This window comes from Podarcis filfolensis (assembly GCF_964270895.1).
Source record: "Podarcis filfolensis genome assembly, chromosome: 9".
Classification (NCBI taxonomy): domain Eukaryota; kingdom Metazoa; phylum Chordata; class Lepidosauria; order Squamata; family Lacertidae; genus Podarcis; species Podarcis filfolensis.
In genome coordinates, this window is record NC_139610.1 from 73938946 (window position 1) to 73956867 (window position 17922).

Genomic DNA, 17922 nt, shown 5'->3' on the forward strand with positions numbered 1-17922 from the left:
CCAGGTGGAATAATTCCTTCAGCTTCTATTCCACTTTTGCAGGGTGGCTCTTCATTAGAGAGAAAACGGCCTTGTTGTCGCATTTGGTTGGGAAACATCGTTTCAAGCCATCAGTTTTGATCCAGTTTTTAAAATCCTGGTATCCTTGTATTCGCTTATGCAAAGAAAAGATCCTGCACTGCGTGTCTCAGGCCTGATCGATCAACTTTGGCAGACGCAGCAAGGCTGTTGTTTAAAGAGAAAGTAAGCAGAGAAGCAACTCCACACGAGGCAGGCTTTGGAAGGTTAAATAGCAAAAGGTTTATTTGGTAACGCTCTGTCAGAATGCCACTTGACTCGCAAGGGCACGTCAATGCCAGCATTTTCGTTTTAAACAGTTCTCTCAAAGTGAGGCTCCGCTTTCCCAAATGCCCCTGCGAGGCAAGGACAACCACCCACCCACCCACCAGCCTGGGGAAACCAAGGCTACGGACCACAACATGTTCTGGTCAGGGCCTGCCTGTCAGAGCCAGCGTCACATGCCATTGGTTTGCCTGGGTGTCGAGGAAATACCCATCCATCTGCAGCCCTTGTATGCAAGAAAATGACTCAGGTGATAGAGAAAATTCTCAGGGAGAAATATCCATTGTTCAAGGCACAACCTGCCTGCATCCTTCACTTCCCTAACTTTGCCTATGGGGGCCGCCATTTTCAAGGGTTGCCCAACTGAGTCGCTGAGCAGAGATGAGTCGGAATGCTTGGTGGTCTCTGTTTCAAAACATAGAATGATAGAATTTTAGAGTTGGAAGGGACCATTAGAGTCATCTAGTCAAACCCCCTGAAATGCAGGAATCTTGCCCAACATGAGGCTCGAACCCATGACCTGAGATTAAGGGTCTCATGCTCTACCAACTGGGCTTTGAAGACACTCGAACTCGGGATGCAAGGGAGAAACATGGTAAGAGGAAAGCATGCTTGGCAAATCCACACCGTGATCAACTCCCGCCCGGAAACCTACATCCCCACTGTGGAAGGATGTGTGGATCCAGAATTGGCCTCCACAGTCACTTACAGACTCATTGTTAAAACCATGTTTATGGAAGACAAGAAGAAGAAGAAGAGTTTGGATTTGATATCCCGCTTTATCACTACCCTAGGGAGTCTCAAAGCGGCTAACAATCTCCTTTTCCCTTCCTCCCCCACAACAAACACTCTGTGAGGTGAGTGAGGCTGAGAGACTTCAGAGAAGTGTGACTAGCCCAAGGTCACCCAGCAGCTGCATGTGGAGGAGCAGGGAATCGAACCCAGTTCACCAGATTACGAGTCCACCACTCTTACCCACTACACCACACTGGCTCTCTTACTCGGCTACGAGTGATCGCCAAAGAAGAAGAAATTTTGGGGCTGGCGGTCCTTCAGTCTTGATTACCTAAGTCAGCTTTCCCCAACTTAGTGCCCTCCAGACTCCAGCTCCCATCTTCTTCCCAAAGTTCAGGGATGGTGGGAGTTGCAACCCAAAACATCTGGAAGGCAACAAGGTTGAGGAAGGCTGTTCTTGAAGGGAAGCCAGCACTGTTTGTGTGAATCTGGTCCTTAGAATGAAGACAACGCCCACAGCAGCAAGGCACCCACTGAGCTCAGAAGCTAGGAGCCCAGATAACAACATTTATTTATTGTGGTGCTGGGCTGTCAAGAAACCATTTTGTTAGCACCAATGTGGTGAACCTTTCGCCCTCCAGACATTGATGAACCACAACTCCCATCAGCCCCAGGAAGCAGAGCCAGTGACCAGGGATGATGGGCGTTGTAGTGCAGTAACATGAGGAGGTTCCCCATTCCTGAGTTCAGGGATGTTCTTGATGGATTTCATCATTTTATTAAGGGGTGTCCTTGTGGGGTGTCAGGGAATTGCCATTGGAACTAGAGGAGGAGGCGAGGCCCCACAACGATGCTGGAGAGGGGCCAAGCAGGGAGAGAGGCAAGTCTCCTGTTGGGGAAGAAAATCAGCGCTACACCAGGGATAGAGGGGGGCCAATGGGGGAAGCAGAGAGCAGGCTCCGGGACTCTTCACTGGACACCAGCGGGGAGAGCACAGGTCCTCCGCTACCCACGCCCTCCCTGCGCAGAAGACTTCCGCGCAGGGAGAGTAAGAGGAGACTGGGCGTCAAACAACTTTTATGTTGGAAAAGGTTTAAGAAACGCCCACTGACGGATTCTGCCAGCGACTGAACAGCCACGGAGTGGATGGCTGTCCAGCGAGAAATGGTTTAACCAGCCAACCTAGCCCAGAGCGGTGGCTATTTACGCACAAGCAACCCCTAAAGCCATTACATGGGGTTTTCTCTTGCTTGCTGTTTTTGGATCCCTTGACTAGCTTGTCAGTCCTTGAGAGTGTTCCTGCCCTTTTAAGAGTTCTATGGAAGGAAGTTTTCTTTCCTGGGATAGGTGAGGCTTTACCCAGAAGAATGCTGCATTCATGGAAGAAGCCACAGCTAATGGCCTGGCTTCTTCCATGTCCATCATAAAGGGACAGCAGCTCTCTAAAGTTCTGGCCCTATTGATGGGATTTATCCCCACCCCTATGTTCAGCTTTCCTTCAACTGACACCAACTCCTGACAAATCATGGAAAATCCACATGCAGGTTAGTCCTTTGGTAACTCAATTCATACACTAAATATTGGCTGATAATCAAGAGGAAGGAAAAACCGACTTGCTCGCCTCTGGGCAGATGGCATTGCTTTGAACCGTGATTTCATGTGACTTCAGGACTCAGCCAGAACCATTTTTTTCAGTGTCAGGGTTTGACCCTGGGACATGTGAAGGAATGAGGAACGAGTGTTTCTTTGTGCATGAGCAGAGTGCTGAATGGCTGCAACCAGCCTCTGCACATCTGTGCTTAAAGGGAACGGCTTCCATGAGAGGCATGTACAGGTGCGCTTAAACCCAAAGAGGTTGCTTTAGAAATTCAGCACCATTTCTGACATGTTCATAGTAAGTAGAACTTAAAAAATATATGGATCTTGATGAGTGCCAAGATGGCAAACATTGTGCTGAAACAATGATGACGATGATAATATTGTCACGATTGCTTGAGGGGCTGGGAACAAATTCTGGGCCTGATTTATATCTAATCTCCCCAAAAGCCAGAAATCACAAGATAGTTTGAAGGCCAACGGCGCGGACGTCTGTGTCTAGAAACTCAAAACGTTCAGGCTGAAGAAAGTATCCACTAAGATCAGAAGAAGAAGGCAATGGGAGTCTGAGAAGCAGCTTTCCGTCCAGGAAGAGGTCAAAGGGTCCCCCTCACTGAGCCCGTTTCTGGGACCGCAGTTTGTGCAGCCGCAGCTGGCGAAGGCGCAAGGCGAGGTCCTTGGGAACCTTGCCCCCTTTGGCCAGGATCTCCCTCAGCCGTTGCTTGGGTGTCTTTGTCAGGCGGAATTCACACAGGGTGGGGTTGTCCTCGTAAGAGACGCGGCAACTCCGGGTGACGGAATGGTAGCCCTCGGCAGCAGCGGTGACCTCGTACTCACCAGGGTTTAGCAGGCGCCAGTAGTCCCCGTCAAAAGCTAATGGGGTGAGAAGAAAAGGGGAGTTAAGGGAAGCATTGAGCTTCAGGTTGATAACGCGGTGGTTCCCAATTTTTTTGGACAACCCCCATCCCCTTCCATAAACTCATCCCCAGTGCCCCTGTGGGATGTAGCATCACTGAGACTTCCGGGTTAGCGCCAGCGGCGAATGGCGGAGTTCCTCCGACCGGAGGAACGGGCTCCGTGGAAATTGGGTCTTCCCGCCACGGCGAAGGCAGGGACCCGCTAGAAATCCTAGGCGGAGGAGCCTGGGAACGTGGGGTTCGGCAGAGCACCAAGAGCGCCTCCCCTACTCGCAGGGAAACTGTTGGGATATTTCCGTTCCACCTTAAAAGGGAGCAGGATGTTTATGCTATATGTTCCTTTCGATTTAGTCTGTCTTGCCTGAGCAGTCGGAGGAGACGGTCATGATTTCTTTGTTCTGACCTACGCTGAATAAAACTGTAAATATGCAGTTCTGCTCTCATGCTGTGCAACTTCTGTTGTGTGAATTCTGCTGAAAGAGTGTGCTCTAAGCCAGAGGCTTAGTGTCGCTATAAATAGCTGATGCTGCCTGACTACGGGAGGTCGATGGATCGTCCGGCACCGAGATGTTTTCAGATGGACCTTATCTCCCTGGCAGTATCCCAACAACAGGTTTCGGGCCCAGATTCACGGCACTTGCAGGACAGTAAGACAGCGACAGACTGCTGAAAGGTATGTGGGAAAAGCGAAAGTAAAGGCTTTTCGTTGCCGCGGAAGAAGTCTTTGATGTCCGGCACAATTAATTGGCCTGGGAGCCGAGCCAGAGGCATCGTGATTTATGAGCTGCCAAGATAAGGAGTCTCTGAAGTGAAGAAGACTCACGGCTGACGTTAAGAGGTGGAATGGAGTTTTTCCAAGCCTCTGAAGCTGCTGAGTGTCCAAAGTTAAATCGGGACAATTATGAGACCTGGGCAAGATGGTGTGAGAGTTTGCTGCGTCAGTTTGGAGTCTGGCATACTATATCAGAAGCCACTCCAGTTCCTCGGACAGAGAAATGGCAGAGCCAGAATTTGAGAGCCATAGACGTAATAGTCTTATCCGTCTCTCTGGAGGAAATAAAGACGCTTGCTGGAAATCTCACGGCACGTGACATGTGGGATGCTTTGAAAAAGGCCCACCAGCCAATAATCCCAGCCCAGTGTTTGAATGCATCGGAGGTCCTGGCTGTTTCCCAGAATGCGAGTGAATGCAGAGATGCCGAGGGCACCGGTTGCAAGCTGCAGGGGGAGCTGACTGTGATGTCATCCCAGGCAGCATTCCAGCCTCCAGGGGGAGCCAAGGAGTCGGCAGCTGAGAGCTCTGTTTCTCGTGGGAACCAAGGTCAGAGCCTTTGCAGAGGCCGGAAGACCAGACGTAAACAGAGCAAGATGCTTGCAGGTGGCCAGGAGCAGGGGGGCAAGTTGCAAAAGCCCACGCCAGTGGAAAACAAGGCTATGTTTGCTGGCACAGCTTCACCAAAGGCTAAAGGCAAGCTGCAAAAGGCCACGCTGGTGGAAAACAAGGTTTTGTTTGCCAGCAAATCTGCTTCGAAGGGGAAGGCCAGGTTTATTGTTGACTCTGCGGCGACGCGCCATCTCAGCAAAGACCGCCATCTGTTTATCTCCTTCACACCTCAAGATGGAGAGGTCCAGCTGGCTGATGGAAGGACTTTGCAAGCTGCAGGAGTTGGGACTGTGAAACTTGCAAGTTTGCATACTACCATCAGAGATGTACTTTTTGTTCCAGGAGCTGCGGACAATTTGCTTAGTGTCCCACAGCTCAATGGGCGTGGTTTTGAAATTACCTTCAAGAGGACTGTCTGTGTCATCAGAAAAGGCAAAGAGGACATTTTGCATGCAAAGTTGTTGGATGGTTTGTTCTGTCTAACTTATGATGACGATGTTGCTGTGTCTAATGCTGATTCTTGTTGTGTTGCACAAACTAACAAGGTTCTTCATGCAGGTTGCATTCATGATGCACATCGAAGATTTTGTCACCTCTCTTGGCAAGCGCTAGCCAAGATGCCTGGGTTGGTTGAAGGTTTGGACATCAAACCTTGCAAATTTCACATGAAATGTGTATCTTGTGCAGAGAACAAGGTGAAGGTTGCTCCAAAAGGCAAGGAGTCTAGCAGGCAGGCTTCCAAACCCTACCAGCTAGTTCATGCAGACCTGGTAGGTCCTCTAGCGCCCTCTTTGGGAGGAGCAAGGTACTTCATGGTTCTAATTGATTCTTTTTCCAGGTACATTCATGTGTTTATGCTCGAGCAGAAATCGCAAGCATTTCCTAAGTTCAAGGCATTCTGTGCTTGGTTGGAGAATGCTCACGGTAAACGTATTAGTTGTCTGTTTACTGATCGAGGCGGGGAGTTCACTTCTCAGCAGTTTGAAGCTTTCCTGACTGAGAAGGGAATCCAGCATGACTTGTCAACGCCTAGATCGCCATGGATGAATGGGCTTGCGGAGAGAGCAAATCAAACGTTGCTGCAAGGAATAAAAACCTTGTTGCATGATGCCAACCTCCCTGAGAAGTTTTGGGGGGAAGCTCTCTCGAATTTTGTTTACACTTTTAATCGCAGACTGTCATCACCTATTGGCTGCACTCCCTATGAGAAAATGTTTGGTAAGAAACCTAACACCAAACACTTGAGAATCTTTGGTTCTGACATGTGGGTACACACCCCACAAAGCAACAAGCTTGGGAAGCGTGGGGCACATGGTTTGTTCATGGGGTACGATAAAGGTGCATACAGAGTATGGATGACTAACTCAAAGTCCATAAAGTTCACAAGGAGTGTTGAGTACAATCCTAAGTGGGGGGAAAATGTGGGAATTTTCCAGAGTTACCCAGAGGAGGATGAAGGTGATGTGAAGAAAGCAGATCATGCTGAGAAAGCTGAGGAAACTGAGGATGATGATGATGATGATGATGATGATGATGATGATCAGAGTTCGGATTCCAGTTCAGTGGGCGGCGCTGCTGCTGCTGTCAGTGACAGTGATGACACAGCAGACTACAAGAGCGCAAAGGCCTCAGTCAGACCATCTGATGCGTCTGACAATGAACTGGAAGAACCACTGTTCACCATTGGTCACTTTTCTCCTAAGAAGGAGGAGATGAGTCCAGAAGACTTGCGTCTAGTTCGCAGGTCTGAAAGGGCGACCAAAGGCAGACCTCCAAAGAGATTTGCTGATGAGTTTGCTAAGACGGCAACAGCTGTTCTTAGTAGCTCAGAGAAGGTGTGGGAACCTTCAAGCTTCAAAGAGGTCCAGGAGCTAACCTCTAAAGATGCTGAGCCTTGGCTTAATGCCATGAAGGCTGAAGTTGATTCCTTGAACAGGAACCAAACTTGGGAGCTGGTACCGGTAGTCCCAGGGATGAGACTGGTTGGCAGCAAATGGGTCTTCAAGGCCAAGAAAGACCAGAATGGCAAGGTTGTCAGACACAAAGCCAGATTGGTTGCCAGAGGTTTTTCACAGGTACCAGGGCAGGATTACCACGAGACCTACTCGCCCACCGTCAAATATGAGAGCATTCGGCTGATGCTCAAGATCGCTGCGGAGGAGAAACTGCATGTTTCCCATCATGACATAAATACAGCTTTTTTGTACGGGATTTTGGGGGAGGAGCTGTACATGCTTCCACCTGACGGGATGCAGATACAGAAGGGAATGGTCTGTAAACTGCGGAAATCCTTGTATGGTCTCAAGCAGAGTGCCAGGTGTTGGAACACAAAACTCACTGAAACGTTGCTTTCTCTAGGTTTTCACCAGGGCAAAGCTGATCCGTGTGTGTTTGTCAAGGAGGAGGGGCAAAACAAACTGTATTGTTTATGTTTTGTTGATGATCTTCTGATGTTTTGGAAGAATCAGGCTTTCTACCAAAGCACCCTAGCTCAGCTGAAGGAGCACTTTGACATGAAGGATCTTGGTGAGGTATCCAACTATCTTTCTCTGCAGGTGGAGAGGGACCAAGCAGGTAATTTTCTGGTACACCAAACACAGAAAATTGCTGATGTATTAACCAGGTTGAATTTGGTTGATGCAAACCCAGCAGACACACCGATGGTGACAGGTTACCAGGTAGACAGTACTGCTGAAGCGTTTTCTGACACAACGCTGTACAGATGCATTCTAGGCAAGTTGAATTTCATTGCTAGATGTTCAAGACCTGACATTGCTGTAAGCACTAACCTGCTTAGCAGACATGCTAACAATCCTACTGTTCAGGATTGGAAAGCTCTGAAGCGCATAGCCCGGTATTTGAAAGGGACTATGCACTACAGGCTGAGGTTCACCAGTCAGAAGACTGGAGGTCTTGAAATCTTTGCAGATGCAAGTTTTGGAAGTGACACCACGGATGGTACAAGCACTTCTGGAGTATGCTACATGTACAACCACTGCCTGTTTGACTGGTTGTGCAAAAAGCAGACGACAGTTAGCCTAAGTTCCTGTGAAGCAGAACTCAATGCTCTGTCATTTTCACTCATGGATTGTGAATGGTTGATGCAACTGTTTAAGGACATTGGGGTTTCTGTGAAATGTTCTATACAAGTGTATCAAGACAATAGATCTTGTTTGGCTTTGCTGAACTCGGAGAGTTGCAAGCAAAGGACCAAGTACTTGCAGATTAAGCTACATCGTGCAAGAGAGTGTATTCAGAAAGGACTTATTCAGGTGTCCTACATGCCAGGAAATGAAATTCCTGCTGATCTGTTGTCTAAGGTTGTTAACAGAGAACAACTGAAGGTTTACGCACAAAAGTTGCAATTGGGTTGAACCACAGGTACTACAGGTTACACGGAAAGGGGGAGGATGTTGGGATATTTCCGTTCCACCTTGGAGGGGTGCAGGATGTTTGTATGGCACCCTGCGTAAGTTCCTGTCTCACAGGATGTTTATGCTATATGTTCCTTTCGATTTAGTCTGTCTTGCCTGAGCAGTCGGAGGAGACGGTCATGATTTCTTTGTTCTGACCTACGCTGAATAAAACTGTAAATATGCAGTTCTGCTCTCATGCTGTGCAACTTCTGTTGTGTGAATTCTGCTGAAAGAGTGTGCTCTAAGCCAGAGGCTTAGTGTCGCTATAAATAGCTGATGCTGCCTGACTACGGGAGGTCGATGGATCGTCCGGCACCGAGATGTTTTCAGATGGACCTTATCTCCCTGGCAGTATCCCAACAGAAACCCCCTTTTTGGGGCTCCGGAGTGAAGTGGGGTGAGCAGTGCGGTGCAGCGAACCGATTGCTACTTTCACGGAGGGAAGCCGCACAGCCATCGCCGGAGAGCGCTGACTTTTTCCTGATGACAATTGGACTCTAAACAAAGTACCCGTGAGTAAAAACGGAAAATTGGATTAAGAAATTTGTGAATTAGGCACCGAAGCGGGAAGGTCTAAACAGGAAGTCCGCCTTCCGCTTTTTGTAAATAAACTGAAGCAAAAACCCTGCAACCTAATAGCCTGGAAAGTTGTTTTAAAGATTGAAATTTCCTGCATCTACAACCAACAAAACCCCCTTGGAAGCAGGAGAAAAAGGGGGGGGGGATTGACTGTTTAAACCTGCAGGAGAGAGAGTAAAGGAATATAAGTTTCCATCGTCCCAAACCTGGGAACGGTGTGTCAGGACAGAAATCGTTGGAGACGTCCATTGATTAAAAGTGGAGCACTTTGACAGATAGTTAAAAAAGAGAAACAAATTAACTTCAACGCTGCTTTCTGCATTTCTGCATTTTAAAGAAACAAAGTATTTGAAAATCAAAAGTAATCTTCCTTTGTTGGATACGTTTTTTAAAGATGGATACAAATAGAAATTGTGTCCCCTAGAGGGAGCCTGTCAGTTTGTTGTTGCAGTTTACTCGGAGACTTCACAGCTGTGAGATTGAGATCGTGGGACCAGTCGTTCGACCTTGAACAGAAATGTGTTGGGAGAAAGTTTTGGTGTCTGCCCTTGGCAAGACAAATGCTTTGCTGGAGCAGTTGCATGAGAAGATGAACTTGATGAATGAAAAGTTGGACTTGATGACTGCTGTAGCCAGTGAATATGAATTAACAGGAAACAAGGATAAAGAAATTATACAGCGACCAACCCAGGAAACTGGCGTGACAGGGCAAGTCCAAGGGCAGATGAAGACGGAAGAGGTTGCGTCTTCATCCCAAGCAATACAAATGGCGAGACCTAAAGTCCTGCAGGAGCAAAAGCTGTGGCATTGGAAGACTGAACTTGGAGTGTGTCTGGATGTGTCTGGAGTTAAGGAAGCTCTCAATTCTGGTGGGACTATGAAACAGGTTGACAATTACCTTTTGGATAACTACTTTGTGGATTACAATGACGATGACGGGGAGTGGGACTCTGGGGAATGGGCTAGCTTGATGAAGGAAAATGGAGATTATCACCGGTTGGAATTCCCCGGAGACCCACTCCTCAAGGAGAAAGGAAAGAAACTACGAAAGAAACCAACAAAGGATAAAGAAGAGCGTAAACACAAACAAGAACAAGAAAATCTGCAGAAGGGGCATAGAAGAGACTTAAGGGCCTCAGACATAAGATCACCAGATTGATGGACTGGATGCAATGGTCAGAAAGGACTGACGTAACCTGAGACCAGGAAGAAGGGACGTTGGATAAAAACTAGAGAAAGAGGAAAAGTTTATAAAAAGAAAAATTTCTTTCTATTTTGGGAATTAGTGTAACACTAATGAAATATCAGGGATTATGCTGGAAAGGAACTAATTGGCTTTAGTAGAAAGGATTTAAGGAATTATGTAGAAATATGGTTTAAATTTTGAATTTTAAGGTTTCTAAGGTAAGATAAGGTTAAAGAAATTAAGGCAAATTGAATAATAGAATATAGTAAAATATGGAAAGGATATGTTGAGTTAAATAAACAAGATAGACTGTTAAGGTAAATTATTTAAACAAAAATTGAGAAATATGGGAAGAATTTGCTGAAATAACGAATTAAGCTAGAATACAAAAAGGGAGGTGTGAGGAGGTCCAAGAAACAAGCAAATGAAAAGATGCAATATGGGATTTGTATTTTTCTTTTTTTCTTTTTCTTTTTCTGTTGTATTTTTCTGTTCTTTTTTGTATACTTATGTATTTTTGAAACTTTGAATAAATATCATTAAAAAAAAAAAGGGATGTAGCATCACTGAAGCAGTCAAATACAACAGTTCCTGCTTGCCCAGAGTGGACACAGAGGGGAATGTTGCTCCAGCCAGGAGGACTTCCTGGCACACCTGGTCTGGAGCATCCTTTCCCTGTTTATGACCGGGTAGATTGGCATGACCCTGGCAGGCCCTATAAAAGGTGTCAGGGAACTGCCGTCGGAGCCAAGAGTGGAGGTAAGGCTCCCCAACGATGCAGGAGAAGGGACCAGCAGGGAGAGAGAGAACACTTCCTTTGGGGAAGGAAATCGGCGTGACACCAGGAAGAAAGGGGAGCAGGGAAGGACTTCGGAGAGATGGCTCCAAGACTCTTCCACAGAGACCAGCGGGAAGAGCCCAGGACCTCCGCTGGCCACGCCCACTCTGCACAGAAGACTTCCACGCAGGGAAGCTAGGCGGAGACTTGGCGTCAAGGAGCTTTTATGTTGGAAGAAGTTCAGGAAACACCCACTGACGGATTCTGCCAGTGACTGACACAGCCACGGAGAAAGGGCTGTCCAGCCAGGGAAAGGTTTAGCCAGACAACGTTGCCTAGAGCAGCAGCCCCCTTACGCACAAGCAACCCCTAATTCCCTTTACAAAAGGGCCAGTCATGCAGCCATCTTCCTCTTGACTCTCTTGATCCCATCTCTTCTTGATGCCTTTTGCTATCTGCTGGCTCTCAGCCAGCAGCACATGGGCTCATCCCTCACAGAGGATGAACCCACACTTTTCCCTGTAACTGTAACTACAAGCTAAAGCCTGCCTTCAGGACCATACAGTGGTACCTCGGGTTACATACACTTCAGGTTACAAACGCTTCAGGTTACAGACTCCGCTAACCCAGAAATAGTACGTCGGGTTAAGAACTTTGCTTCAGGATGAGAACAGAAATCGTGCTCCGGCGGCGTGGCGGCAGCAGGAGGCCCCATTAGCTAAAGTGGTGCTTCAGGTCAAGAACAGTTTCAGGTTAAGAACAGACCTCTGGAACGAATTAAGTTCTTAACCCAAGGTACCACTGTACTGTGAACTGAATGCAAATAAACCTTATAATTACTCTTAAAAGAAGACTGTTGTGTCATTATTGTTTTTAAGAGGGGACTAAAGGGGATTTACCAGAAACAATCCAATCTGGACAAGCCAGACTGGATTGCTTTACTGAAATGATTCTCATGAAACCATCTATTAGCTTCCAGCAATGTGCAAAGGAATGTGCTCTGCTCCAAGCTCACTACCGTGAGTGAGGAAGGATAATATTTAATCAAAATATCCTCTCATGCTTTCCTTAACATTTCCACCCTGGCCCAGGCATGACCAAAGTCCGTTTTGGGGGCCTAATCTGGTTGGTTTAATCTTGCCCTGTGGCAATTTATTTCCTGCGGTAAAATCCTAAAAAAGCCCTCAACAACTTCAGTCCTAAAAAAAACTCAACAACTTTGGTCGGCACTTTGGTCAGCCCTCATGGCCCTTCACTTCACTTCACTTCACTTCATCAAATCTGGCCCTCTTTGGAAAAAGTTTGGACACCACTGAATGAGAAGCATTATCCAGAATAGCAGTTTGCATGACCCGCTAAAGAAGATAACAGCACAATAAAATTCAAAAGAGTAACAATTAATTGCACATTTCTGCAAAAGCCATTTAATACTATTTCATTTGACTGCTTGGAACACCCTAAGGGAGTCCACCGCTCGAACCTTGACATGCAACTAGAGCTGGAAGGACCATAGGAAGCCAACTCATCAGTGAATTTTAGAGCTGGAAAAGACCCCAAGGGTCATCTAGCTGAACCCCCTGAACCAGACCTTTGCTCCCTTCAACTCAGTACGGTCTGCACTGCCCTCAGCAGCTGTCCAAGGTTTCAGGCCAAAGACATTTCCTGCCCCAAATTGGAGATGCGGTTGAGGATTGAACCTTCTGAATGCCAAGCAGGTGCTCTACCACAGCTACACCCCTTCACCAAGGGATCCATCAGTTTTGGTCCTCTCATTTTCTCATCCCTCCCCCTGCCCCTCAAGTTAGATTCTGTTCTCCACATTTCTGCAGCGATCTGCACATTTTTTAAATCGTGGAAATTCTTGCGCATTTCAATGCAAATTTCTCTCAATGAGAGCATTTGTGTATGCAGTTTTAACTAACGTGCACCATTCTGAAAGCAGTTTCTCGTAATGTTGTACAATTTTGTATGCTCATTTCACTAATGTACTCATTTTTTTTGGACGCTTTCTCCTGCCACTTGCATTTCCGTAAACATCCTTTGGTTGGAGAGGTTGCATGGCACATTTCGGCTAAGTGCGGGTTTCAAAGGATGTTTTGGTCCTCGTGCTGTTTTGGAAAGTGTGATTTTGTTATGGTTCTGGACTGTCAGGGGTTAACACTCCAGGAGTGTTCTTATCGACTGGGTGCACTGCCCACATGATTCATGCTTGTTCCTTTGATCTGTGCTTTTTGTGGGGGTTGAGCTCTCTCGGGAGAGCAGTTTGTCTGGGAACGCTAGCAAGGTCGTTTCATTTTTTTTAAGAGGCAGGGAGCTGCAAACATGCAGCTAGACTCTGCAGGTTTTCTTTTCTGTTTTGAGTGCTACTAAATAAAGAGTTTTGGATGAGAAGCAACGGTGTCGAGCTGCATTATTAAGGACACCACGTTGACACAGACAAGCCATCTGCTGCTGCGTGTGAACTTTGCTATTACCCGGCAACTGAGAGAGGGGCAGCATGCGGAGTGGAAGTGTGTGGGCACCACTGGAAGTTTGTTGGAGTGGCAATAAATCAAATTTATTGCAGAGCTGTTGCAGCAGACTCAGTGGGTCAATAGATATACAATAGATATTTTTTTGGGGGGGGGGGAAATGAGAGGCACAAATACAAGATGGGTGACACCTGGCTTGAGAGCAGTACATGTGAAAAGGATCTAGGAGTCTTGGTTGACCACAAACATGACATGAGCCAACAGTGTGACGCAGCAGCTAAAAAAGCCAATGCAATTCTGGGCTGCATCAATAGGAGTATAGCATCTAGATCAAGGGAAGTAATAGTGCCACTGTATTCTGCTCTGGTGAGACCTCACCTGGAGTACTGTGTCCAGTTCTGGGCACCACAGTTCAAGAAGGACACTGACAAACTGGAACGTGTCCAGAGGAGGGCAACCAAAATGGTCAAAGGCCTGGAAATGATGCCTTATGAGGAACGGCTAAGGGAGCTGGGCATGTTTAGCCTGGAGAAGAGGAGGTTAAGGGGTGATATGATGGCCATGTTCAAATATATAAAAGGATGTCACATAGAGGAGGGAGAAAGGTTGTTTTCTGCTGCTCCAGAGAAGCGGACACGGAGCAATGGATCCAAACTACAAGAAAGAAGATTCCACCTAAACATTAAGAAGAACTTCCTGACAGTAAGAGCTGTTCGACAGTGGAATTTGCTGCCAGGGAGTGTGGTGGAGTCTCCTTCTTTGGAGGTCTTTAAGCAGAGGCTTGACAACGCTATGTCAGGAGTGCTCTGATGGTGTTTCCTGCTTGGCAGGGGGTTGGACTCGATGGCCCTTGTGGTCTCTTCCAACTCTATGATTCTATGATTCTATTCTATGACCCAAAAAACTTTCACAGATTTGGGTGGTTCTCCCTTCAGATGTGAACTGTACCTGTCCGAATGTCATGGTTGATGCCATCCACCGAAATGATGGCGTCCGCGATGCCCTGCTCCGTGTCTTTGTCTCGGACGATGCCTTTGATGCCCCTTCGGGTCTGTAATGAGACGCCTGGTTAGCACCACATCTACTGAAAGGACCTGGCCTTTGAGACTGAGCAACCCATGTGCCCAGCAGCAAAGCGCAAAGAAAGAAATCAGTGGGGCGCCACCTGGTCCTGCCTTCCCCCGTGGCAGACGCCTTCTTCTTACCTGCTCCATGTAGACTAGTAAGGACTCCTTGTTGTTCTCCCATTCCCGGGGCAGCTCCGACTCGTGTGGGAACTTGTCACAGGACAGTTCGATGGTGATCTCAAAGCAGTTGGTGTGAAGGTAACTGAAGTCGTTCATACCTGCAGGTGGAAAGATGTAAGGCCAGAGGGCTTTTTTTATTTTATTAACATATAAAACACATACTGTCAGAGCTGCCCGAGGTCCCAGCTCACAAAGGACCAATGCCACTTCGTTGTTAAATACAAAAGTCTTTATTGAAGTTCAGTTTCACTTCCAGAGCCGCAGCGTGCAGCTCTACGTCTCAACCTTTAGACCGCTGATGCTCCGTCTGAGTCTCCTCCCCCCAGACACCAGTTTAAGACTCTAGCCTTACTCCACCTCTTCCTCTGTTCTTTCCGCCTCTGGTTCCGCCTGTCCGTCGGGGTCTCGCCCTTTCTAGACTCTTCTGACGCTGAGTCCCCTGAGCCTTCCCCCTCCCTCCGGCGGGCTTTAGGAGCTGGTTCCCAATCCGGGTCTCCTGCTGTCCCCCGCGCCTGTACATTTGAACTTGGCGCGCGCGCCCAGCCAGCAACTTTCCTCCTGACCGTTTCACTGCTGCTACCACTGCTTCCCCCTTCGGGGAGGCTAGCTGCAACTGACCTCCCCTCCGTTCCCCCACTCTCCGATGGAGGCGTGGTCAGCCCTGACTCACCTTCTCTCCCCGCTGGAGGAGACGCTGGCCCTGACACATGTGACTTTCCCCCCCCACTACGCTCTGGTGGGGAAACTGGTCCTGATCCCCCGCTGCTGCTTCGGGGTTCCCCGCTGGCTCCTTGTTTCTGGTGCGTCCCCCCTGGGACCCCCCTTGCCCTGACCATCGGCGCCCCCTTCTGGGAATCTTCTGATTCGCTGGAAAAGCTCATGGAATCTCTCGGGTCACTGTCATACTCCCCTACGCTGCCCTCGGATTCTTCCCCTTCGCTCTCCATTTCCTCTCTCCCCTGTGCTCCTGCTCCTGAGCCCCTGACACATACATATACACAACACACTACCTTCTTTTCATAACATAAAACATACCTACATTACTCTATATAATACCTACCTATACTGTACATAATGGGACGCGGGTGGCACTGTGGGTTAAACCACAGAGCCTAGGACTTGCCGATCAGAAGGTCGGCAGTTCGAATCCCCATGATGGAGTGAGCTCCTGTTGCTCGGTCCCTGCTCCTGCCCACCTAGCAGTTTGAAAGCACCTCAAAGTGCAAGTAGATAAATAGGTACCGCTCCGGCGGGAAGGTAAATGGCGTTTCTGTGCGCTGCTCTGGTTCGCCAGAAGCGGCTTAGACCTGCTGGCCACATCACTCGGAAGCTGTACGCCGGCTCCCTCAGCCAATAAAGCGAGATGAGCGTCGCAACCCCAGAGTCAGCCATGACTGGACCTAATGGTCAGGGGTCCCTTTACCTTTTTATATTGTACATATTGGACAGAGAAGGGTCTGGTGTCTGGCGGCCTTTACGACTCCCACTTGGGCTGCAGGCCATAGCCTGATTCCCACCTCTGGCAATCTGCACAGAATTTTGCTTAACGGTTGCCATCAATTTGATTTTAATTAATTTTTATAATGAAATGTTTTTAGAATGGTGGATTATTTGATTGTTGTTAGTCGCCCTGAGCCTGGCTTCGGCTGGGGAGGGCGGGATATAAATAAAATTTATTATTATTATTATTATTATTATTATTATTATTATTATTATTATTATCAACATACGGACACACCTACCCCACATGGAAACCCACCAAGTGACTTGAGTTTCAGCTGTTCTTGTTACGCTACTTTATTTTTCCAACTAGCTGAAAGGCATTTTATTATTTCTTTAATATCTTCTTCTATCTTGACTTTACTCTCCTTTCACTTTAACCATTTTCTGGATTCACTCAATATCTGTCAGAAGTTCTACTTTTCCCACATAAATTTTGATGTATCCCTTAAAGATAGCTCACTCCTTATTCACTTTTTGCACCATGCTCCTCTTATCCTCCCTGTTAGTTCAGCAATATGGAAGTACAGTGGTACCTCGGGTTACAGACGCTTCAGGTTACAGACTCTGCTAACCCAGAAATAGTACCTCGAGTTAAGAACTTTGCTTCAGGATGAGAACAGAAATCGTGCTCCGATGGCGCGGCGGCAGCAGGAGGCCCCATTAGCTAAAGTGGTGCTTCAGGTTAAGAACAGTTTCAGGTTAAGAACGGACCTACAGAACAGATTAAGTACGTAACCAGAGGTACCACTGTATACACAATTCTATGATTCTATGGGAAAATAAACTGAAATATAGCACACTGGTGTCCATGAACAATCCCATCCCACTGGGGACAGTGGGGTTCTGACATGTGGGATCCCTGCCCCCAATCCACTCACTTCCAGGCACCGTGTGCCAGTTCGCCCCGTTGATGATGTTGCCTTCCCTCATGAAGTCATCGTAGTGGCAGAGGCGCCGGTCGTCATCCACCATGGCCAAGTTGGAGGTGGCGTAGACTGTTGCCAGCCACCGGAAGACGGCGTCATCGGCTGTGGGCGTCAGCTCCTGGGCCTTCCAGTAGGTGCGCGTCATGTCGAAGGGGTAGGTGACCACAAGCTCCCCTCCGTGCAGGTTGGCGCTGAGCATGAAAGGGTAGCGCTGCATCCAGTTGATGACTGCCCGAGTCTCTGGGGCCACCTGTTGTGGCAGAAACAGGGTTAGTATGCTTGGCGCTGTGGGTTAAACCACAGAGCCTAGGACTTGCCAATCAGAAGGTCGGCGGTTCGAATCCCCTCAATGGGGTGAGCTCCTGTTGCTCGGTCCCTGCTCCTGCCAACCTAGCAGTTCAAAAGCACGTCAAAGTGCAAGTAGATAAATAGGTACCACTCCAGTGGGAAGGTAAATGGCGTTTCTGTGCACTGCTCTGGTTTGCCAGAAGCAGCTTAGTCATGCTGGCCACATGACCCAGAAGCTGTACGCCGGCTCCCTCGGCCAATAAAGCGAGATGAGCGCCGCAACCCCAGAGCCGGCCACGACTTGACCTAATGGTCAGGGGTCCCTTTACCTTTACCTTTTACCTCATGTTGCGTCCGCTTCAGGTTGCATTTTTTTGGGTTGCGGACTGCCGAAACCCGGAAGTACCAGAACGGGTTACTTCCGGGTTTTGGCAGTTGCGCATGCGCAGAAACGCTAAATCACGCTTTGCGCATGTGCAGAAGCACCGAATCGCAAGGCGCGGGTTGCGAATGCTGCGGTTTGCAAACATGTATCCCGCACGGATCACGTTCGT

The 17922-nt window shown here is 48.0% G+C and overlaps 1 protein-coding gene across 1 annotated transcript in view; it reads right to left on the minus strand.

The window, feature by feature from the left end:
* Positions 1-3078: 3078 nt before the first annotated feature.
* Positions 3079-17922, minus strand: part of CPXM1 (carboxypeptidase X, M14 family member 1) — a 40257-nt gene continuing 25413 nt past the window's right edge. Inside the window, exons 11-14 of the mRNA XM_083571232.1 lie at positions 17033-17330; positions 14610-14749; positions 14353-14455; positions 3079-3546 (exon numbers count right to left, since the gene is read on the minus strand). Coding sequence (XP_083427358.1) covers positions 3284-3546; positions 14353-14455; positions 14610-14749; positions 17033-17330 — 804 coding nt within the window. The 3' untranslated portion in view covers positions 3079-3283. The remainder of the gene's footprint in view (positions 3547-14352; positions 14456-14609; positions 14750-17032; positions 17331-17922) is intronic.